The 25,653-nt window shown below is 37.4% G+C and overlaps 1 protein-coding gene across 5 annotated transcripts in view; it reads left to right on the plus strand.

Moving 5' to 3' along the window:
* Positions 1–25,653, plus strand: part of IMMP2L (inner mitochondrial membrane peptidase subunit 2) — a 469,191-nt gene that overhangs the window by 347,810 nt on the left and 95,728 nt on the right. For all 5 annotated transcript variants that reach the window (XR_011327801.1, XM_069802131.1, XM_069802132.1 and 2 more), the window contains one exon: positions 21,179–21,281. Coding sequence is in view for 4 of the 5 variants with exons in the window: in XM_069802131.1 (XP_069658232.1) it covers positions 21,179–21,281 (103 nt within the window). In the remaining variant the exon portion in view is untranslated. The remainder of the gene's footprint in view (positions 1–21,178; positions 21,282–25,653) is intronic.

Here is a 25,653-nt window from a genome sequence, read left to right on the forward strand (position 1 = left end):
ATGCTCAGGGGAAGTGTCAGATTATGACTGATGGGGAGTTGTGCCGGAGCAGCTCATCTGAAAGCAAGGCAGGGAAGGTTGGCTCCCTTGGCTCCCCTTGCACTGTGGGGGAGTAGAGGTATGTGCTTTTTAAATGGCAACTGGGATAGGAGCCTCCCCCATCCCAGCCTTACCCTTCAGGAACGTACGCAGACCCTTGATTGCTCCTCTGGTATATGCCGGCACTTCGTCCTTCACGCAGATGCATTCCCAGTGGCCATAATGCATCTCTCTCTGGGCAGTGCAAGAGGAGAGCGAGGGCCAACATCTGAGGTAGGAGCTCCTGCTGCTAATACTTGTGACTGGCTCGGTGTATGTGGCACCAAACCCACGTTATTATTCTCCTACCTCCTGTTGTGTTGTGATGTGCCTTTGCTCCTGTGGGAGAAATCCCTGAAAATCCCACTCATCTATGGCCTTGAAGAAAGAAGCCTGTGGAAATACATTGATATTGATATTAATAATAATATCAGTGTTTCTGTTTTTCTGTTTGTGGCCCATTGCCCTTGGTTCTGACAAAACTGATTTTTTCCAGCGTTGAAGAACAAACATGAACAGATGGGACGGGGTATTGTACAGTAAAGTTATTAGAACAGTGTATACAAATTATTTTCTCTTACTGTAACACTAGTAACAGCTACTGATGGAAAAACTCAAGAGAAAAATTACAGTTAAAAACTATCTTTATAAATAAAGCCATACGAGTGGTCAAGTAAGGAAGAGATGGCCTTGTCTAGCACTCAGGAAATCTAAGTTTTGCTGAACAGCCATGTACAAATCAATCATTCTTCATTTTAGATTGGTATATTAAACATGGACAATAGTGCTCGTTCTTCCCTACCTTTTGCCAGTTTCTATGGATAGTAAAGTCTACACAGAAGTTATATTATAGTCAATTATATTGTTTCCAGAACACAATGACAAGCATATGAGGACCCTCATTTTGGTTAGGACCACTTTACTCTGTAAAGGGAACAAGTGTTACCATTCTTGCTGCATGTGGAACAAAATGAAGGAGTAACCCAGACTTCGAAGTGATTTTCCCATTTCACACCAAGGCCCTTTTGAATGCTTTCCAAGAAAAGTGCCAGGGGAAATACATACCATAGTATAACGGGCAGCTGCAACTTACTCAACTCACTGCTTTATCAGTACTAGTTTTAGCCATCTCCCTCTCTCACTGATACATTTATTCTTGTCTATCACCTTTACCTGGTAGGCGTCTATGGCTGATGGACATTTTCTCTGAACCCAGGAACTGGTACAGGTCATCTGAGTCCTTTTTGTAATGTCAGTTTTTTCTGCTTGATTGTAGTTGCTAGCCCAAAATAAGGGATTCAAAGTCTCTCCCTGAATGATCCTAGAAACCTGTCAGGGGGAAATATTTTTTCTTGTCCCAGACAATTTTTATATTTATCAAAAGATCCATTTGAAGTGCAGACTATTCAGACTGAATGAGTCTCCATTTCCCCCACCCCCTCTGAAAGCACTGGGGATACTCAGGCTATTTTCAGATTTATTTTTTTTTAAATCAGGAAATGCAGAGTTTCTGCATGATTTGCTGTATAAAATATATATTGGTTTTGGTGAAATTTTAACTATGGATGTTATTCATGGCTAAAGTTCTCCACTCTCAGAGTGGTGAAAGACATCGGTTTCATCCTTATGCAAATGGGAAGGCAATTGAAATAGCAGACTTTCTGTGGGACACGAAAACATCTTCTGCTGGGTTGAGTCACCAACCTATGGAATCTGATATTAATAATCTAAAATTGAAATTTGTAATCTTTAAATAGATTAATTCTATAAGTCATTAGACTAGAAGTCTTATTCTTGATCCTTTTGCTTTGCATGATGCCTATAAAATTTCAATTTTAAAATATATATTGACCAAAGGTAATGTCAATGTTCAAAGTAATGTTCAAGGAGTGATACACTCCATGTTCATCCTTTTTTCTTCTTTCATGTACCTCTGATTCAGCTTTTGGTGATGACCGACTGTTTACGCTTTGCTAAAGCAGGCAGAGCCTGATACCCATCATTTCAAAATAAGTTTAGGAACATATACTTTGTTATGTTTTGATCCTAAATTATACATTGCTTCTGGTCATCATAAGTAGAAACAGTTTTGATTTTGATTGATTTTTTTTCTTCTTTTCTGTGGTTTGTAAATAAGAATTTGGAGTTTTGTATCTATCTCAGGCTATTATGAATAGAAGTCTTTCCTGTGGCTTCCTGTCACTGTACTCTCACTTCTTGTGCTGGTTTTGGCTGGGGTACAGTTAATTTTCTTCATAGCAGCTGGTATGGGGCTGTGTTTTGGATTTGTGCTGGAAACCGTGTCGATAACCCCAGGATGTTTCCGTCACCGCTGAGCAGTGCTCACCCAGAGCCAAGGGCTTTTCTGCTTCTCCCCCCACCCCACCAGCGAGGAGGCTGGGGGGGCACAAGGGGTTGGGGGGGACCCTGACTGACCCAAGGGAGATCCCAGCCCGTAGGACGTCGTGCTCCCCATATAGAGCTGGGGGAAGGAGAAGGAAGGGGGGACGTTGGGAGCGATGGCGTTTGTCTTCCCCAGTCCCCGTTGGGCGTGATGGAGCCCTGCTGTCCTGGGGATGGCTGAACTCCTGCCTGCCCACGGGGAGTGGGAATGGATTGCTTGGTTTGCTTTGCTTGTGTGCGCAGCTTTTGCTTTACCTATTAAACTGTCTTTGTCACAGCCCACGAGTTTTCTCACTTTTACCTTTTGGATTCTCTCCCCCATCCCTCCAGAGGGGAGTGAGCGAGCGGCTGCGTGGGGCTCAGCTGCTGGCAGGGGTGAAACCAGGACACTTCTTTCGAACCATCTGATCATGCTGATAGCACTTTTCTTTCCAGAAATACAGCATGCTGGGATTCTCTGTTGTTATACAAAAATATATCTATTTTTTCCTACTCTCATATTGCAAGATTATGTAAAGCAAAATCAGAAATAATTCCTATGTAGCAGTTAGTGACTCAAAAAAGAAATACAAAATTTCCCCTACTTGCCAAGTATTTCTTAACGATACAAGCATCAGTGAAGTGGTCAGCATACTTGTGTTCCTGCTGACATACAAGGCAGTGACAAGGAAGGGCTGCTGTGACCAGACACAGGACTAGGTTCTCTGCTGGTGTTTAAAATGGTCAAACAATAATTCTGAAGGCTTTTTTAAGAATTAATATTGAAGGAACATTTTCTTGGTTTAGTAACATTAAATGGAAAAACATACTTGGGGATAAGGAGAATGGGGGAAATACACCAGTTTAATGAGACATCAATTGACTCAGTGCTGTGAGGTTATTGAATGCTGTGGAAGTATTAATGAGGACAATGGCCTTTCCTTTTGTAGGTGATTCAGATTATTTCTTTGAGGATCTTTGGTTTGAAATTTTTACTGCTTTGCAGGGTTTTCCTGTTAACAAAGCAATACGAAATTCCCGTGTTGTGAGAAAAAAAGAAGCTATTATTAACATCTGCTCCTAAGAGCAAAGATCAGCTTTCTAAATCATTTTAGGCTCCATGAAGCACTTCTTTACTATTGTCCAATACTGGACTGTGTGTAATTGAGCTCTTTCAGAAAAAATGTGTAAAAACGGGTGCTTGTGGCAAATAGTAGGCTGCTCTGAAAAGTATTAGACTATTCCTAAATTAAGCATTTCTGTTTATTAGGTTTCCACTGTTGATCTAAATTGTAATACCAGAGCTGAAAAACTAACAAAATATTCAGCAAATATAGGTCTGCCTTAACAGGCTAGGAATATAAACCCCCTAAAGGATACTGTCAGTTCTTGCTTCTTGAGACTTGATTTTAAAGATGGACACGGAGAGAGGTTAAAGAGAAAAAAACAACAAAAACAATGTTGATGGAGCAGTTGCCTGACATTGGCAGCTGAAAACATGAGAAATCTTCAGTTTGCTGAGGCTGAGGGGAGAAATACCTAAGGTTTACAAAACCGTGAAAGCAGTGCCTCAGCTGAATTGTTCACCAAATCCCACAATAGAGAAGCTGGGGGCACTTGACAAGACTGGTGGGAGATTGGTCTATAACAGACAGAAGAAAATACTTCTTTATACAGCAGATAGTGAACTTCTGGAATTTGTTGCCCCAGGAGACTGTGAAGGCAGACAGTATTAGAAGGTTCAAAAATGGGTTAGAGAAATTCATGGATAACAGATCAATACATGGATGCGAAAAGAAGTAGACAACAATGTACGATCAAACATCTCTGGTACCATAAATCTCAATGCTCATGGAGAGTTCCCAGGCTAACATGCTTTTCCTCGGCACAGTCTGCTTTTGCAATTGTTTGGAGACGGACTATAGGGCTATGTGGACTGCTGCTCAGACCCAGAAATAAAGCATTTCTTATACTCTTCATAAAAGATTAATGATGAGTATGCTTTTTGGATATACTGTAATGTTATCTGACACTTAAACAGCAAGAAATATTAGTATCTATTTTAGATATGAATCTAATATCAAGAAAATAGTTTGCATGATGCTTACTTTAAATTATAATCGTTTATTTCAGTAATAATAATTCTTAGTAGAAACCTCCTAGAAAATGTCTCCTTTTAAGAATAAAAATACTTCAATATTTGTTTCATTCATGGTTATCACTTACTTTTTTCACTTAAAGTAGTCATGCAGTTGCAATAAGGGACAGAAATCCCCAGGCACTCTGGCTGATTACTCACTTGCTTTACAAGATTGTAGTGCAAGACAAAAATTTTCTTCAGTGGAAGGAAATATTAGAAAAATTCAGCACATAGATTGCTCAAGGTGGCTATGCTAGCCCTCTGAATAAACATGTATATGTTCAGGTGGTCATGCGCACACTTGTATTTATAATATCTTGAAATATGAAAAAGAGTTTTTTCTCTCATTTTTCTTTAAGCTAAGATTAAAAATAAGAGGAAGAACCTGAATCTTGCATTAAAGTTTAGACAGTTGGCTAGAAATTAAAACCAGCTGTTGTGTGCTATGATCTCTACATTCTTTATTCATACTAACTGTCAGGCATGAAGGCACTAACATCATTTATTTAATGAGTTTAATTAGAATTGTGAAGAAATCATGGAATTAGGCACCTGTGACTTTAGTTACAAAAAAGTGCTTAGAGAGACCCTTTTTAAAATTTGAAAACTGAAGTCACTGGTATTATTTCAGTCTTTTTATTCAGTAATTTATGTCTACTACTTGAAATTATTCCAGGGGTCTCTTTGGAGCCGTGTATATCAGCCACAAGTAAATTGACAGGCTTTCATTTCAAACAAAACTCCTCTTTTCTCCACCTTGGCTTGCTTGAATTTTTGAACAAAATGTTTTGAATAGACACGCTTTGAATTCAACTTGGATAATCCCTGAATACATGAATCCTTCAGTGCTTCCATTTGTGGAAGGTCATAGGTTTTTATTCTAGATCAAAATTACCTGGGGTGCGACACTGCAATGAGGTCTGCGGACGATAAGGAAAGAAAATACGATGCCTCGCTGCTCCCCAGGTGGACCCAGGTACCGTGAGCAAGGTGGGCATACAAGGACCCAGGTAGTTGTTACTACCCAGCTTTGGCTAATTGCCGTGTGGTAGTAGGAGCCTTCTTGGGAGATTTGGAGGCTCCATACCCAAGGGAAGGTAAGATGTCCAGGCAATCAAGGTTAGTCTGCCATGTGCTTTGTGGGCATTTTCAGTGAGAACCTGAGGCACCATCGGGTGTCCATAGGGACACAGAGAGTCATGTCAGATAGCGTGGTGAGCTGAAGACAGGCTGGATGTAACCAGTGAATGAGAATTGAGCACGTTGTTATATAGTATTTTGTCCAGCAGCAATTACATATTATCAGTGCAGGTTATTATGGACAGGCAGTAACCCAGTCCTGGTTGCTTAAATTTTCTCGTAACATGCAGTTTGGGATTTTTTTATTCAATTTGGTTAATGCAGCTGTGATGGGGAAGATGCTAAACACTCTTTATTTTTTATAAAATTGACCTGTAACTTTCACTGAGTGTTTCCCAATAAAAATAAAAATGAAACCTCTCTCCAATCACATGATTTTGTAGGGCTGGTCAGGAAAAAAGTAGCTGAAATATTTTACAAACTAAAATACAGTTTTTGTAAAGACTTCCATGATAAAGGCTCCTGAAAGTGACATATTTTTTCACTTGAAAGTTTGTTTTGGAATTATTTAAATGCTGCTTCAGAGAAGTCTGTATTACAACTGTCTTATTATATTTTGGGTTTTATTTGCATATTGATTGGCACTACTTTCACCATGTTTCAAGGCATTTCAGTAGTAGTAATTTATACTATGTTACACACTAGTAATGCTGAAAAAAAGTCACGCTTGGAAATTTCTTTAAAAAAATATTTGTTGGCAATTGCAGATTGTATTATAGGTCACTTCAACTTTCCATGAATACAAATATCCTTTAAAATAGGTCGATATATAAACAGAGGTTGAATTTCATTGTGTCTATACAAAAGATGGGAAACCTCAAAGGATGAAGAGCCTTGCAGTACTGTAATTTGAAAGTTCAGTCTGAAAGAGCATCACCAGTTCCAAAGTAGGTGTCTTCTGCAGCTTGATCTACATAGATGTGCTCATATCTTTTAATAGAAGCCATATGAAACCTGTTGTTTCTTAGATCTTTTGAAGCAAGTTTTTCAGGTTAAAATTAGGCAAGTCTAAATCCAAACCAAGCTTTTATGACAACAACTATTGTTGCAGGAGGCAAAGATTGAAAATAAATGAATAAATAAATAAATAAACCCCCTTCTTTCTTGCATTTAGTCTATTTTTGAAATTTCAGGAAATCTTGTGATGAATGTTACGTGGAATTTCATATTGTTCTTAGCTTCCATTATATTTCCTAAATTAGGACCAGTGTCACATTACATTTATAAAGTCTATTCTGACCGTGTAACTCTTTTTCCTTGATTTTCCATCAGATATTTTGGATTTTTTCTCAGCAGAAAGTATCATACTGATCTCTAACACATCTTCATTACTATTCAATAAGTTTTCTTACATACTTGAGGTTTAAAAATTGACATATTTGGGAGTTTTAAAACTCATAATCTTAATTTTTATCAAAAATATACATTTATTTAATAATGCAGAGTTAATATTTTTTACGGTTTACTTGCAAGATTCTCAATTATCTTTGATAGTAGTGTCCTTTAAAAAAGGAAATGCACTTTTAAAGGAAAAGCAATAAAAGGCATCTTTTCATATTTTTTCTAACAAACGTTAATAGAAGGAAACATGTGAAGTTTCAGGCTTGCCTTGTACAGAGAATAACAACTCTCCCCTTTCCATAAATTAAAAAAAAAAATACATCCTGAAAGCACTTATTAAGTTAAGGTTCCACATTTTGTATATGCTGCCTAAAGCAGATTAGGAAATTTTAATACCTTTAGTTAGTGCTAAGCAATAAAGAAGGTATAACAATTAGCTTCTGTGTGAGAGGTGTGTGGGTGGGGAATTATTTCTTACAGTTGGAGCTAGGCAGAGATATTGCCAGACTCTTTTAGCAGTCACAAGTCTACAAGAATCTGATTTTAACTGAGACAGCTATTCACAATGCTGATCTTCTTACAAGGTTCCAAAAACCCCCCAGATGGGGTATTGTTCTTTGTGATGTGTTAAAACTTCTTTTAGCAGTTGCAAATGCCATTCTGACATGAGAAACCGCAAAATCTCTCTTCTCTATTTATTAAATAAGCTCTACAGAGTAATGGATCTTAGTTTTTTCTCAGTCCTGAGTAAGTTGTTCTAGAGTCTTTGTAGGGTAGATAACTTACAAAAAGTATTTTGAAAGGCCCTTTTACATCAGCGAGCAAGTATGTTGTCAATCTTAGGAGGACTGGTTAGGTTGTGCTGAACGTTAACATATCTATCTGGTGCTTCAATAGTACTTTCATTTGTATAGCACGGTGCCCTGTTTCAGGCTCTGTGGGCTCAGTAAAATCCAAACCATCTGAATCTCAGCTAAATGCAGACTTGTTGCTATCAGTCCCACTTCTGTCCCAGCCAGAGGTCTGGTACTCCAACAGTTCTTTGCTACTTTATTATAAGCAGCTACCTGTGGACAGAAGTGCCAGTATAGTTTAGCAGACAATGCCTAGACACCAAAATAGGTGCAATCAAGAACACCACTAACATCTTGTAAAGTCTGAGTGGGGGGTTGACCCCACTCTTCATTATTGCTGGAGAATGCCATAATCATCAAGCTGTAAGTGCTCATGGTGACGTTGTGTCCCCGTGCTCACCTCCAGGAGGTGAGGCAAGGATTGAAAGAGCTGGTTGAAATTTAATTGGAAGAGATTCGGAAGGAGAGCAGGCAACAAAGAGGGAGTGGTTCTAGTCTAGTTGTTAGCGCACCCTTGCTGGAGGGGGAAAAAGGCCTGATTTGTGATCAACCCAGAAGGGTTTGTCTCTGTTTTGATGCAGTAATATCGTATTATAAAATGAATACCTACATCAGAAGTCTAGAATGACACCTCTATGCAAGCAAGTCTTTTTGTCCTTGATTGCAGAGTTTTCCCTGGCTGTGCAATTATCTAGCCTCAACAGCTGGGCTTGACTTTTCTCTTCATCCTCTGCCTATGTCTACTGGCTGGGATTCAAACAGCCTTAAGTTGAGGAGGATCCAGGAGTCAGAATACAGGAGTTTTAACCTCTAGCCCAGTAACCTCTAGCAGTGATGAAGAGGCACTGCTGCTGTGACCGCCTCTATCACCACTTTTTGAAAAAAGAGAGCTACTCCCCATTCAGCATTTCCTCAGAGGAGGAACAGGCCAACGGGGTTCTCCAACGCAGTAGATGCCATGATTTTCTCCTCTGGGATACAAAGAATTTTAAAAAATTTCTTCTCTCCTCCTCCTCCTCCTCCTCTCACCTTTACATGCACAGAGCACATTTTTTGGAAGCCTGGCATGGCCAGCAACCTCCACCCTGAGGCTGACAAAACACACAGGACAGGGAACCAAAGGTCAGGCTACAGCCTCTCCCTCGACAGTTTCTGTGGCAGAAGAACTGCTAAGGGAGAGGAGTCGAGTGAGGAGAAAAAGTGAGTTCAAGCAAGAAGAGCTTTATAGAGAGCTTTATTTAATACTTGCAGATTCTGCAGGCTGGAGTTTAACTGCTGAGTCAACTTCTAAGTTCCACAACTTTTCATCTAGAAAAAAGTTGGACCATCTCTTTTCTTAGGTTAGCGTAAATGTTAGTGAGAGGAAAATTTCTACATTGGTTACTGAAACAGGGAGAAAGGAAAGTATTGCTGCAGTATGTCATTAAGACCAAACCATCAAGTATGTATATCAGGTGAAATCTTGGTCTTGTTTACAGTACTGTAAGTCTCAACTGTTCACTTCAAAACAATTGTCTTCCATTCCTTCAAACATGTCTAAAGCTAAAATTTTATCCAGAGATTTTCCCAGCTGATTCAATATTAATAAAAAGAGGATGTGGGGTGCAAGAATTAATCTTTCTGACAGCAGTAGTTTTTGGTCTCTATTTATCCTCCCCTTCTCACAGGTACAAAATTTCCAATTTGACAATGATGGTGGGGTTTGGTAATTTTACTTAGATGACCTAGAATAACTAGTAAGTTTTTACCTTGGTAAAATTACAAAGCTAATGATAATGAATCTAACAAATGATTCCCATCTAATATATGATATGATATTGTTAATAGCTCTTAATGATATTAGCAAAAACCTGTCATGTTAATTATCAATATAATTTAGTAGAGAAATGTGAGGAGGTAATGAAATGATACACTCATTTGGTTAATGGGACTTTTATCAAAAGAAGCAAACTGAATAATTTTCATAATCTTAACTTGAAAGGGCACAGTGTTGGCAGTTGGAATTAGACAGATTCGCAAGTGAAAGACTGCAGTAGAGAAAAATAAGATATCGTATGTTTTCTTTTTGCTGAATCAGTAAGCTAGTTAGCCATTTAAATGAAGTGAATGCAACAGATGAGATGTTGCTCTTTTTTTCAACACAAAATTACTGTTTTGTTTTTGTTTTAATTTACCCTGAAAATAATTATGGTTCTTCTGATTAAGAGAATGTGTGGAGCAAAAGAATGCAGTAGTGTCAGTATCTCAAATGGGAGTGACAGATTTGTGTAAAAGCATGTAAGAATATTTATATTCACATACATATTGTATATGCAGTTGTCTTTAGATAATATCCAATGTTGAACAAATTGCAATATATATATTGATATCAAATTTAGAATTTTCTAATACTTGTTTTAAATAAAAATACTCGCAATACAGTTAGAGGCAGTAATACAAGTTTTATATGGAGACAAACTTTTTAGTAGGGCCTGTTGCAATAGGAGAAGGGGCAATGTTTTTAAACTAAAAGAGGGTAGATTTAGACTAGATATAAGGAAGAAATTTTTTATGACAAGGGTGGTGAAACACTGGAACAGGTTGCTGGGAGAGGTGGTAGATGCCCCATACCTGGACACACTCAAGGTTAGGTCGGACGGGGCTCCGAGCAACCTGATTGAGTTGAAGATGTCCCTGCTTATTGCAGAAGGGGTTGGACTAGATGACCTTTAAAGGTCCCTTCCGACCCAAACTATTCTATGATGTGGACCTTCAAAGGAATATGGTCCTTGAACAGGTATTCCACAGTATCACCTCTGCAGTATTTTGCTATAGGTTTGATTAATTTGGAAAAAAAAAGGAAGACCAGGTTCTGAACTTATCTGTGTGATTTCAAACACAGGTTAGCAGAAATCATCCATAGTTTCATTAAAAATTCACCAAAATGACATTTTCCTAAAAGGGTTAAGGAGAGCTGCCGTGGAAAGGATCATAAAATGAGAATGCTGTTAGTGCTAGAACAGATGAAACACATGCAGAGAAAATAAAGTGGCACACAATATGAAGAGAATAGTGTAGCAGACCCAAGAACAAAAGCACACACAAATGTTACAGGAAGAAGGGATAATGTCATCTGTGGGAGCGAAGCTACTGCTAGTTGATCGTTCTTAGCAGTAGGAGCAAAATGAGTTCTGCTTTGCAGGAACAAGCAATATTAAATGCTTGAGGTAGCCCCATGGCTCCTGACTATGTAAGCAAAACTCTCGGGAACAGAGGGAAATTCCTGCGCTAAGTGTTATTTGCATGGTGATCTGCAGTGGTCTTTTCCATAGTTTCTGAAGGGACATGGGACAAGTTGAAAAAAATATGGAAAGGCAACGTGAGGCTGGAAATGGGAATCATAAAAATTGACTGCAAATAAATACAAAGAAATTCTACCTTAGGAGAAATTATTTCCTCAAAATCCAGATTGCCTGGCATTGCTGGTCGATACTGCTGCTGCAGCTCTACTATTCACAAGACCTAGAAAATAACTTCTGGTAGCTGTAGCTTTTTCAGCTCAACTCACAGAATGCTTGCCTCTGTAACAGACCTTTGTGGTCATGGAATCATTTAGGTTGGAAAAGACCTTTAAGATCATCAAGTCCAGATGTATATATTCACACCCAGTGATGTAAATATATACATATAGGTGAAAGTATCAAATGAGGAGCAAAACCCAGGCCCTCGATATGCAACATAACTTTAAAGCACAGAGTAGAATATGTAAAGAAGGTAAAATACGATCTAGAAATGTTATCATCTCATATAGTTATTTTCATGATTAAATGAAATTATAGCTTTGGGAAAAATTCTTAGTGAATTGTGGAAATAATGAAAAACTTCTCCAGAAAGAGATATATGGAGGAGAAGCACATTGAGATAAAGAGCATGTTGTATCATATACATTGATCGTATAAAGCAATAGCAGCTCCATAGCTGCTTACTCATTAAAAAATTTGAGTGTTTTCAGGATATTTTGAAAATGCAGGAAAGGAAGGAAGAAACAGAACATAAAAATGAATTGTGTTTAAATTAGCCTTGAACAGAAAATTGAGCAATTATCTGCAAAATTATGTGATATTAAGACAGTTAGAAGCAATGATTCCACCTTCCTTTTGCAGTCTAAGTCTTTGGTGTGTTTTCATCAAATATATCTGGATTCAAAAGTATGATTAACATCTTTTGCTGGGAAACTGATCTGTCAAGGATACCTTTGCTCATAGCAATGATCCCATAAATTCTGTGATTCTCATCAGCAATGATCTCTCATCTTTTCTGTCTTATAATTATTTCTAGTCTCTGTTACAGTGCTCTGTCTGGTACAAAATGGGGTGTAATCAAGAGAACTTCAGGCTTGAAATGAGGCTAATATCTCTAGTGGATGAGCTGCCTTGTTCTTTGTCCTTTCAATCATTTTATCATTTTAGATAAATATGCACCATACTGGCACGTACATTTATTTCATTAGACGGCTAGAATAAGTGGAAGAAGTTTTGCAGAAAGGCCTTTAACATTGTGTTTTGGTTTGTGTGGCGGGGTTTTGGTAGCAGGGGAAGGGGCTGCAGGGCCAGCTCCTGTGAGAAGCTGCCAGAAGCTTCCCCGGCTCCGAGTCGGACCCTCCGCTGGCCCAGGCCGAGCCCGTCAGTGACAGTGGTAACACCTGGGGGAGAACAGATTTAAGAGGGGGAACCTGCAGCAGAGAGGGGACTGGAATGTGAGAGGAACCCCTCTGCAGATACCGAGGTCAGTGAAGAAGGAGGAGGAGGAAGTGTGCCAGAGGAGGGGATGCCCCTGCAGGCGGTGGTGAGGCGGCAGGCTGTCCGCCCCCCAGCCCATGGAGGGGAGCGGGGGAGCAGGGGCCCACCTGCAGCCCGGGGAGAGACGAGCCCACACCGGAGCAGGGGTTGCCCCCCAAGATGGCCGCCGCTCCATGGGAAAGCCCGTGCTGGAGCAGTCTGTGCCTGAAGGACTGCAGCCCAGGGAAGGGACCCACGCTGGAGCAGTTTGTGAAGAACTGCAGCCCGTGGGAAGGACCCACATTGGAGCAGTTCATGGAGGACTGTCTCCTGTGGGAAGGACCCCACACTGGAGCAGGGGAAGAGTGAGGAGTCCTGCCCCTGAGGAGGAAGGAGCGGCAGAGACAAGGTGTGACGGACTGACCCCAACCCCCATTCCCCGTCCCCCTGCGCCGCTGGGGGGAGGAGGGAGAGAATTCGGGAATAAAGTTAAGCCCAGGAAGAATGGAGGGGTGGGGGGACAGTGTTTTAAGATTTGGTTTTACTTCCCATTATCCTGTTTTGATTTGATTGGTAGTAAATTAAATTGATTTTGTTTTTTCCCCAAGTTGAGTCTGTCTCTTGCCCGTGACCGTAAGTGGTGCGTGATCCCTCCCTGTCCTTGTCTTGATCCATGAGTTTTCCTTGTATTTTCTCCTCCCCATCCCACCGGGGCCAGCAGTGGAGGAGCAAGTGAGCGGCTTCGTGGTGCTTTGTTGCCGGCTGGGCTTAAACCACGACACACTGTTGGCAAATTTTCATTTACAGATTTAGCAATAACAAAAGACCCGTTATTTTACAAAAGAAAAAAGTTCAGTTACTGAAAGTCTTGAAGGCAAAATCTGATGAATCTCATTAATAAAATGGAAAGTTTGGTAGGCAATCTTGTACGTTAATCTGTATTATTTGCAGTACTTTCATCCAAATATGGTAACAATAATGGTGCCATATACTGCGAAATGAAACAAGTATAAATAATATGTTGTCTGGACTTGATTAACTGTAAATAGTGTTGACTTAAAAATCTTGTTATACGAACTATCAGATATATTTTATAAAGTGTTTAAAAGTTTTTCTAATTCAATTTTTGTTTCTATAGCTAGCTGGTACGCAGACAAACATGTTTAATCTAATTGATGTAGTTTAATTAGGTGGTAGTTTGGTGTGCCTTAAGAAAAAGTGAGATGACATAAATAATGAGATCCATCTTAAAGGTAGCAGAGGACTGCATTGAGGAAGAATATATGGGGTCAGAAGTTAGTCATATAGTTTAAGAAACCTGATTTTATTTTAATGTATATGTGATGTGGGTGATGTGTATTTTCATATATCTATTTAACTTTATATATAAAATAGATAAAAAAATAGATAGGTCAGAATGAAGCTTGCAGAGAATAAGTGGTTCATGAAGTCATCTGTAAATAAAAACAGCTATTAATATACAAGTGGATGTACAGAATAGATTTCCATGCTTTCCTAACTTTCCCTTTTGGTGGGGGGAGATAAGTCTTTGACAAGATAAATTTATCATGCTAAACTTTGAAGAGTAGCTTCTCTACCTGTTTGTAATGTGGCACTATAAATAATTTCTCCCTATCACTGACATGTGCGCATCAAAGTTATCTTCATTCCAATTTTTATAAAAGCAGAGTGCTTTTTGGATGGCAGTGTTTTAGAACACTTAACTTAGGCTTATATGTTTACTCACATGAAATTCTTTTCACCTAGTCGTATGTCTGTGAAACTAGCAGTATGTAGTAATTACAATACATAATAAAAATATCAAATATTTTGTAACGCAAGTATAATTTATAAAGCACATCTTGACATAAAATAATGGAAACTCTAAATTAACTTAACAGTGCATGCTTAAGATGTCAATTAATAGTGAATTATTCAATAATCACTGCATTAATTACTGCTTGAAAGCCTAAAGGTTGTACTTCCCCATATTTCAAACTGGGTCATCACATTGGTATCTTCTGGCCTTAGAATTAATATTCTCAGTTCTCATTGCTCTGCCAATGTAGTATAAAGAAAGCCCTACTGAAAATGAGATCTAGGTTCTGTCAACTCATATAAAGGACAGCTGCATTAGTAATACAAAATTTTGCATGACTACATTTCTTCTGGTTTCAAAATGTTATGGCGTAATTGGCCGCATTGCGCTGTCCTGCAAAATAGTGATATAATCACATTTGTATACCTCACTCAGTGTGATATAGCCATCTGGTAGAAATATAGTTTAAAAGCTACCTGATGCAATACATGATGCATGCTTTTTAAAATTTAACTAACTTTCACACAGCAGGTAATTGGCAAAAAGTATAAATATCAGTATCTGATTAGACTGCTTTTTAATTTAAGTTGAAAGCCAGTAACTTTCCTGAATATTGTATGTTTTAAAAGTGATTAACTGCTATTTTGAAGAAGCTGGTGAAGCAAGTAATGGCTAAATAATTATTTTGTTTAGAATGACATGCTTTATGAGAAATTATCTAATTAATAAAACAGTGTTACAAACATCTCCCGTACTTTCTGTATCAGACTTCTACTTATTCTTAGGACTCCTGAGTCATAGGAACCTGCACTGGTGCATCAGTTTGGTAGGAATGCTTTAGCTGGGAAAAAAGAGATCCCATTTGCAGTTTGGCATCTTGTTTGCTGTAACTGCTTAACTTATTTATTACAAAAGGTTGTGTTTTTTTCATATTTCTGTTCAAATGAGGACACTAGTAAATTACTCTTCATTTTTCCTGAAACTTCAAAATCTTTCCTTGCAAAAGGTGAAACCAACAAGGTTAAGATGCTCAAAAATTCACCCAAGTACAGGCAAAGGAAATCTCTGCCTCCTTAATGGCTGCTCCTAATCTCGCTGAGTCAGTCTCTGGTTTCAGATTCTGTCATTTCTGTCATTCCGGTGTGTCTTCTTTTTGGGGTTCCCTTCTCAATATTTCAGATCTGGCAGTGCTCCAGAAGCAGCATCCCAAGCACGAGGTCTGCTCCAGCACTTTCCCAGTACTCAGCTCGGATGCACGTTTTAAAGTTGGGCCTCTCAATAATTGAGTGATCTGCAGCTTTTAGGGAAAACATGTTTCACCTCTGAGGCAAAAGTTAATAGCTGCACACAACCGGGGAACATTCCCTAACCTATTGACATACTCTTATGCATAGTCTGTTAACCTGCCCTTCAGAAAAAAAAAATTTTAGTTGCTTCACATACATAACCCTGTCTTCTAAAAGCAACTGATTTAAATGACAGCTTGTGGTCAAAGGAATACAGTGTATGTAAGGGAGGGATTGAAGTAAAAAGACACAGATGGCTGTTATGTGTGTGTTGGAAGAGAAAAAGGAGATTTCTTAGGGGCTGGAAGGTGTTTAGTGTCATGTGGAAGATTCCCTGTGGTGATACTAATACAATTTACATGATATATTACAATAAGGCTCATGTCTTGGGATCTGGGTGTCACCTGAAATTGAATATCTTACTATTTTTTCATTCTGTGAATTTGATGAAGATGTATGTATGTGGAAAACTTACATGTACAGCAATTTATGTTGTGTGGAAAAAGTTGCTCTTGAAGTAGGATGGAGACTACCTATTTTACAAGAGAGTTTGTATTTGTTTATTCTCTCCTGTGCAAACAGACGAAATTATCTACAGTGTCTGTTTCCTGATGACACCAAAAGGTATGCAGATTGCTGACACCTTCTGATTTCTCAAGGTCAAATCAAACTGAAGGCAATCATTGCTCATCCAACTTAGCTGAGCCAAGTTGCTTGCTTTGGCACTGGTACCACATCCTACAAAAGCAGATTTTTCTTGCTTGTGGGCAGGTGGTTAGAGTACCATATAGAGCTCATTTTTGACTGTCAAGATTGAAATTATTTCTTAGCCAAGGATAGATATAAGTACATCTGTTAATTATTAAATCATGGAGAAAAAAAAACCTTGCAAAAGTTCAAAATGTACCTCAGATGTAAGAAAAAAAAATATCAGAATTTCAGACCAATTTCTGTAAAAATTACTAAAAAGATAAATATAATTCCATTACTCTGGTCAAGAAAATTATTGCAACTCTCATAGACTCTGTTCTTAAGCTAGTGAGAGTTTAACTATGGTTCGAGCAACAGTAGCATGGGTGGTTATTACTAACCTGTCAAAGACTTCAGTAAAACCTGAAATAATTTTTTGCACACACCAATATGGTTTTTATCAGAATACTATGTATCGAAACCTGGGTATTTTAATGTCTTTGCCTGTGCTATTCCTAAAGTGAACCTTTAAAATGGGAAGGGTATGAGATGTTAAACAGTATTTATTTATTTTTACTTCAAAGATAGTAGGTTTCAGAAAGTGAAAGACTACTCTTTAATAGTAGAGGTTTTGTGAAATTTAGAAGATTGTTCAGTAATTATAACTCATGCTAATGAACTAGATATGAAATTAACAAATACTAAGTTAATTATTACTTGCACCAATTGTTCTCCTAAGAATTCATTCAGACATCTTCTAATTTTAATTAAATACTTCATGTGTGAGAGCTAACAAAGAGGTCAAGATTACAGGCAAAGTCAGAGAAGTGAGACTAAGAAAGAAAAATATTTTTTTCCATTACTTTCAAAATATACAGTACATTATTAACTGCGTTTCTTTTGTAGCAAAAGCCTCTCAGAAGGAGTTGATGTAAAATTCCTGATGAGCTAATTGTGCTTTTAATTGATATTTGGCTTGAGGATTTTAGGGTTTGTTGTTGTCATTGTTGAAGAGTGCTAGTAGCATTCCAAAGTCATTTTTCACTTTATATTGTATTAATTTTTCACAGAAGTATCAATCATTATACTTAAAACTCTTAAATATTTACATGGTCCTAAATCTAAAAAGTGGATGGCAGTTGCTTGCAAAGCTATCCTTAAGAAAAAGGATTGAGTCAACACTTCTCTTTCTTATCAGAAATGATGTTGTATAATTTGTATTAGTAATTTGGCCTTGTAGGATTGCACAAAAAGATGGGTAATAGTTTTCTTTCAGCATGTCTAGCTAAAATGGTTAGCTAGTGAAATGAATGAATGGTACTTTGTACATTTAGAGCAGGTGCCATATTGCCAATGTAGCACACACATGTGGTCTCCTCCTTGCAATTTAAGTCAGAGATTAAAGTGTTTAATTTCTGCAAGATTCATGTGAGAGAGGAGCAGTGTTACTGACTAATTTTGATTATGAGACAATTTGTGCCCTCTTCATAGGAGAGAAAACTACAAGTCTGGCTTTTTTTTGTTCTTAAAAAAAGTCAACATAGTCTTTGCAACAGTAATTAAAAATAACCTACTGTCATTAACTGCATATGGCTTTCTGAAGCCTGTAGCCTGGTTTGCTTGCATGAATCGTTTATTGATCTGTTGTGAAGTAATTCAACAATGAAATTATCTTGAAAATTAAAAACAATATTAAGTAATGGGTGATCCAATTTACTGTAACATGAGCTTATTGCTGCAGTTCGTTACTGATTCATGCAGGTAAAACCTCAAGTAAAACTCTGTTTTTAAATTTCACTTGCATTCCACAGGACAGTTTTTTGCAGGAGGTTTGCTAAAGTGAATGCAAAGTCCCTAGATAACTGTCCTATGCAAATACTACAGTAATATTTTGAAGGAATTGTCTTAGAAAAATAGATTTTCTTGCCTCTCTTTTCTTCATGGGTATACAGGTACTGATTGTTTATGATATATCTTGACTTTTTTTCTATTGGACCTACATGTGGGAAAAATCTGATGATTTATATACCCTATACATGAAATGGCAGAAGGTTTTACATTTATCTGCTGAGCTTACAGAGGGATTTATCCATGCAGTATCAGTTCTATCTATTAAAGTAGGTAATTAGAACTGCTGCTTCTGTTCCTTTTCCATTTCTTTTTTTCTCCCCTATTCCCTTAATACATTTATTAACATCATCAATTTTAATTCTATTTCCTCTAAGTCAAACCTTCTTGTGTACAATCATCTTTTTCAATATGAGAATTTGTACATAATTCCTCTTTAATCACTGTAAGAGACTTTATTTTTGCATAATTGTAGACATTTTTCTGGTTTATGATGGTTATTTCAAGAGTAGTAAAGAAATATGTATTTTCCTATGTTGTAGAAATAATAAAAAGAACCACTGATAATTACTGCATTCTGTAATCTTTTCCTTTTTGCCTTAGGCCTTAAAGAACACACTATACACCTGTGTTAAGCCTTTCTATTTTCACAGGGTCTCTGCAAACCTCTGCAAGACCTATCCATGCATACCAAATTTTTTCCATTTTTGTTTCCAAGTACTTATTGCAAAAGCTTTTTGTTTTCTTTTTTTTTTTTCCTTCCTGTTAGTGATTTCCTAATCATGATAAAGGAGGAGATTATTTGGGGGTAGGAGATTGCGTCTGGTCTGAGATGGAGTCGCTGACTGGCATTTACCATATTATTTTCCTGACATTTATGAAGTAAACATGTCAGCAGAATTAACTTTCAAATCTTTTCACCCTTCTGGGTGAAATTCAGTCTTGTGCTTGAAGTCTGTAAAGGTAGAAAACTTTATCACAATCTACTCTTCTATATCCAGGAAGATGAATGGAAGAGAAAACTAAAGATTTTTGGAGCTATTGTTTGCCTTTATCACTGATGGAAGATACTAATTTAATAATTTTCAGAGTGTCAAATCAGACAGAACAGAATTAATGGCCAGCTTCTCTCAACCTATATCTTAAAACATGTTTCTAGTAAAATATAGTCTCATATGGTACGTTCTAAAAGAAATTATCAGTAGGACAAAGCATTATGGAATCTCAAAACATAAATAATTTCACTGTCCAGACTGTATGCCATATTTCTTGGGGGGAAAAAAAGAGGAAGGAATTGCATAATTAAATTATTACAGAACTACTCTTTGTGTTTAAGAAATCACATATTTACTAACTCAGGAAAGTTTTGCATTTTTTTTTTTTAACAGTTTAGGAACTCAGTCTTGAATACTGTGTAATATGAAACCGTTCTAAAGAAAGATGAAAACTTTTCAGCTTCCAATGAAAGTACAGGTAGAACTTCCATTAGAATATAGTTCTGGCATGCTCATACTTTTAGCTGCCAGAAAAAGCTGTTTGAAAAAGCACTGGTTGGATTTTGTGTCTTGCAAAGTAAATAATTATTTTTATTTGACTAATAAAGTTAATAAATTGCACTTTTGAAGATTCCTATAACATCCTCACCCCACCCCCCCACATCCCCCCCAAGCCAAAAAACCCTCACCAAAACCAGTTTTCCCCTTTTGACTTGTGAACATCCCTGTTCAGTGCTGTTGCACAGTTCAGCTGAATCTCCTGGTGAAGGCGATTTTCTCTCTTCAGTTGATTTTCGTTAGTTCTGGAGTGTGCTCCTTCTGCTTGCTGCTTTAGGGGCATATCTTCCAGACAGTGAAAAGTGATGAGCAGCTGGAGGCAACAAGCTAGATCAAAAGTCTGTTTCTGTCTATGGACAGACTTGGTTATGCAAAACGAAATAAGAGGTATCACTACCCATAGTCCTGTCTGTAAATGCTTCATCATGGTAATAATTCAGTGTGCATGATAAAATCACTTCTCTGCATGAATAATTGCACAATAACAGATGCCATCTGAAAGAAAGCAAAAGTGTATGGTAGAAGGCAGACTGGAATTGTGAAAATGACAGCTACTGGGGAACTAAATACAGGAATTTTGCATACTCTGCACCTCAGCTTTAGGACTTACCTGTAGTTTGTCATTTTTTGTAATATCAGGACATGCTGAGGCACTGCTTCAGTGTGAATTTCTGTGCAGAATGGCTTGAATCATCAATGTCATTTTTTTTGCAGCACTTGGCCTTCTCTTAGAGGTTTCCTTTAAGTCTATCCTGTTTAGCTTGTTACAGCTGAAGAAATCCTACCCCCAGGTCGTAAGCATTACAGGAATCCAAGCTCCGAATCTGAAACCAGTTCAGATATGCCAGACTATTTATGATGAGTACCTAATGCTACCCCAGAAGAAAAGCATTCTCAATACAATATCTTTATGTGACTGCAACATGTGTCCACTGGCATTTGCCTGAGATAAAATCTGATGGTTCAAAGAATTGTTACTACAGAGATGGAAATAAGAATCCCTTAATTATATTTAACTGAAAAGCCTCTCATTCCCTGTTGTGATGTGATTTCTGCCAAAACAATGTAGTAAACAGGCCCTGATAGTGCAACTAGCTCATACAAAATTGTTATATATTTTGACTTCGAGAGCTCTGTTGAAGTCTAAAAGACTTCAGCGCAGATTTTTTTAAGCAAGTGTTGGATGGTATGCAAGGTCAAATTCCAAAACCATAAATATGTGAAATTTCCTAACAAAACACTGTAAATTTTTCTTTTTAACTGATGAGCCATTTTTGCAATTCTTTTTAGAACCATTGGTTACAAAAAGAAGTATGTGAAAGTTCCACATGGGCATATTTGGGTGGAAGGTGATCACCATGGACACAGCTTTGACAGCAATGCTTTTGGCCCGGTAAGTCAATTCTCTGTATATCATTTACACTTTGCAACTGAAAAGCAGTGTGTGTCTCCTGGGTCATTTGTGCAACACAGCAAGTATGAATTGATTGTGATTGTACTTTTATTATTTTTGTGAGCATTGTTGGACTTTTTATAAAGTGTCTTGGTCAGCAGAGGTTGAGTTTGCTCTTAACTATTATAAAAAGAATAAAAACTCCTTTTCATTCCCCCACATGGAGGAGAAGTGGTAGAGATTTTAAATTTGGAGGGATGTACTGGAGGAGTAGCCAGAGGGTGAGCCAGCTCCCCATAGCTGACAGATGCTCCCCGAGGACATGTTGCCAGCTGATGTAATTTGGAATGGTTCCCTCCTGGGAGCTCGGTCTTGCTTTAGTGCCAGTGCTGGGATAAAGAATTAGGAAACTGTAACTGTGCTTATTAGTGCTAACTGTTAAATTGGTCTGTGGATGATGGTAGAGATATTTCAAAGCTTTCCCAAAAATAAATATTTAAGTTTTCTTTGTATAGGGCCATTTTCATATTGAATAAAGACAAAATGTGACCTGAAAAATCTGTTTCTTGACTGGTAAAAATGTGCATCTGTTGATCAGGAAGACAGTAAATGCTTTCTCTGCACTCCAGTTTTGGTTTGATTTTGGTTTTGTTACACTTTGTGTAGATTCCTGTTCTTGTTTTAACTTAATCTAGCATATAGGAAATAGTTGCATGAACTGTTCATCGTGCTGTGGAAATATAGGTCCTTTCTGCCCTATTCCATATGCAGGTTTTTGACATGTGTCTTTAAGAGAGAATGCTCTTCTAATATTATAAAAAAACCTTCTGGTTGTCATAGGGGAGTTGTCAAGGCTGGGTTTTTTCCACTCTTATGCATTTCATACCTATTTCACACAGAAGTCACCCCACTGACTCTGAGAAGTTTAGCCCAATTATTAATATGAAGTAACTTGTTCTCAGGAAAAAATGCAAAAAAGGCCTACTGTCTGGTTTGGAGTATGGGATGCCATCGCCTGTCTTTTGGTTTGTCTCACTTTCTTTGTGCTTGTATTTCTTGCTGTTTTTCATTACTATTTTCCTGCCAGTATCTTCTAAGATTTGTAACATCTAGTTTTAGAGGTTCTTTCCTGCAGGATTTAATTCAGTCTGTCCTGTGCAGGTCTCTCTCTCTTCCCCTAGTAGGCTTTTCCTTTTCTGTCTCACTCTCTGTTCCCAAGATAAATCTTAGTCGTAAGGCCACTGATCTTCTTTTCGCTTACAAATACGTTGCCAGCGTAGACTCAGAGCATAGGGAAACTTTAGCAGTTAGGCATTGGTTTCAGATTTGCAACAACTCACAGAGAAATTAATACAAGTTAAAATCCTCAAGGTAGGTACCATGCAGCTTTCATGCAAGACGGCATGTTGGGGTAAATCTAAATACCCTCAGATTTTTACTCAATTCACTGATACTTATAAATATTAGGAAGTCCCCTTCACTAGGCTTTGACCTCACATTAGTCATCAGCTGCTAGCTAACGTTGGATAGTAGGTCACTTTTTTTATAGCAGTGGCACCTTTCCAGAGCTAGTAAGGTAGTTTTTGACAGTGATTTCTTTAGCTTTCTGCAGGAAGAATGACCTCTGTATTGTGTTGATGAATACATTATGGGCAAGTCAGCTGTAAATAGGTATTTTCCTCTGAAATTAAATTAGAGCAGCAATCGTTGAATGCAGGTAAAAGGGGGCAGAAGAGATCACAGGGCTGGAAACTAGCTTGAGAATAAGAAACTATAGAAAATTTTCATCTAAAGAAAAAAATGCAAGTGTATTTAGAAGGACACACTGGACTGCAGGTTCTTTTCCATTCTACACACAAGTTAGATTTTAGGTTACTGGGACATTTTCTACCCCTCTTTCTGCTGTACTCTGCAGATCATTTGCACAAGTGAATTAAAATATTAAAATCATTCTCTTCAAGCCATTCAGAAGGTATGTTCTTCTTAAAACACTTTTTCTCTCATAAGACTGCAGCAGTCATAAGGAACAAGCTGCACAATGGTAAGACATGAACCCATTTTGCTCAGTTTGTTGTAATATGTCACTAAGAGATTAGGTTAAATGTTATGTGTGTCACAATTCTGACTTGCAATACCAGGTATATTTTCTTGGATCAAAAGATTTAGTAAAAATAGTGTATTTTTAAAGTGGATTATGTTGTAGGCTACCATTTTTTTCAATTTTCTTGCAGTCTTATAATAGAAAGGCGTATATAGTGTAGACAGACACAGTAATGTTTTGTAGATGAGCTTAATGAGTTACATGGGGCATAAAAGGAAATTATGGAAAAACAGATTGAGAACAGATGTTAGAATCATTTTTTCTCTTGGAGAATACCAATATGTGTAATGGCCTAATGGGTTAGGTTGATAAAGCAAAAACCCTGGTACCAATCAAGTTCTAAATTAGATGCACCTTTGGAGAGATATGAATTTCTAAAATGTAAAACCTTGGCAGATTAAATTATCTTTACTTAGTTCATTAAAGTATTATAAAATAAATTATATTATCTCTTGTTATTGCATGGTTTTTATAGGACTGAAATTGGAATGTAAGGCATAGAGAGACATTTTGCTGAAGTGTGTAGATAAAAGCAAAGTGTTTTAACTAAGGGTTGTATTTTCTTTCTGTTTAGTTGAGTCTTTGAATAAAATTAATACCTTAACTGATATTACAAAAATAACAGGACCTCTATGTGTAGGGCTGAACTAGAAATGCTGTTAACTCTCTATATGATCAAAACTTAAATATTAATTATCTTTCCAGAATATTGGACTAAATTAAGTAGTGCATGCTTATTTTACGTTGTCTTTAAAAAAAAAAAGCTTTGTGTAATACAGAATGGCAGGTGTTATATAATACTATTGCTTTGATACTGTGGTGTTTCAGGTTTGGAAATATGTCATGTCAGCCATTCATACTGCTGAAAATAGCTGTTTTGAATAGCAGCCAATAAATAGTCAGAGAACTTGCATCCTTCTACTGTTATTTAAGGGGATAAAAATATTACATATTGCTGGAAATTTATTTCAACTACCTGGACTAGAATAGAGATTTCTACTCGAGTGGCTGTTACTGTTTTCAAATTATTCTAGAATGAAGTCAAGCTTTTATGATATTATCTTAGCATTCCTTGATTGGCATACTATGGGAATGTAATAATTATGATACCACTTATTCAAGTTCCTCTAAAGTTTTTGGGTTTAGTTCTGGTAAATTTCCTGTTTTGGGGGCCCTTTTTACTATGAGGTTGTAGTTCGACAGCATAGGAAATATAACAGTACTGTTCCTGGCAATGCTTCTGCTTTCTTAGATCAGAAATGTAGGAGACACATTATAAAGAATTGATCAAGTATTAAACTCCTCTGCTGCTTCAAATTTCTTAAAGATTTTAAAAGGTTAACTTTATGCTAGATCAGTTATTGTCTTTGCTTGCACAGCCAGGATAATACCAGCATAAAAACAAAGTGACAATTTATATTCTGGATCTGACACTCTGGCTAAATCACGGGAGAAGTCATTATAAACTGTACCTTGTCCAGATTGAATGTGTAGAGTTGGCATCCAGCAGTGCAGAAATGGTAATGCAACCAACACGTAAGGGTATTTGAGAAACAGTTATTAATAAATGCGTACAATAACTGATGTGTGTATATATTTACTTCTGGATGTACACACATGCAGTAGTGAATAGTGTTCTCAGAATTGGAAAAAAAAAAAAGTTCAATTTTATCTTATGGGTATTTCTTTGGTAAATATAATACTCTCATTACTACATTTCAATGTTTCCAAATGCCTCCAAGCTGAGGATATGAAAGAGCTTTATAAAATTAGGGCTTGAAGGCAATGGCAGTCTTTCAGCTGTCTTGTAAAGAACCTGAACAAAAGCTCATTAAAGTCAATGAGAGATTTCTATTGGCGTTAATGGCTTTGGATAAGGCTCTTTATGAGTTAAGCTTCACAATCCTGTGTAAGGGCAAAAAGGCTGTTATCCTCCTTATCTTCCTGGGAAACCTGAGACACAGGTAGGTTGAGTACCTTGTCATAAAACATCTTTTTGGCTCAGCCAGGTCCCTATCCTAGTCCTTTTACTAAAAATACATCTGTTTTAATGTGTTTGCTCTCAAAACTAAATACCGTTGAACCTGAGCCTGGCTTTTTGTTTAACAGAAGTTTTACATTCATAAGCTTCAAATGAGTAAATTGCTTTTAGTCAGCATTACTGTAGAGGCCGTTTTTATGATTGTCCATATAAGCAATTCTGTCCTGTAAGTTCATGCAATAAACTACCTGAAAACCACTCCTTTCTGTTTAACTATTTTTCCTTTCAGC

This window comes from Haliaeetus albicilla, chromosome 14 (assembly GCF_947461875.1).
Source record: "Haliaeetus albicilla chromosome 14, bHalAlb1.1, whole genome shotgun sequence".
In the NCBI taxonomy this organism is placed as follows: domain Eukaryota; kingdom Metazoa; phylum Chordata; class Aves; order Accipitriformes; family Accipitridae; genus Haliaeetus; species Haliaeetus albicilla.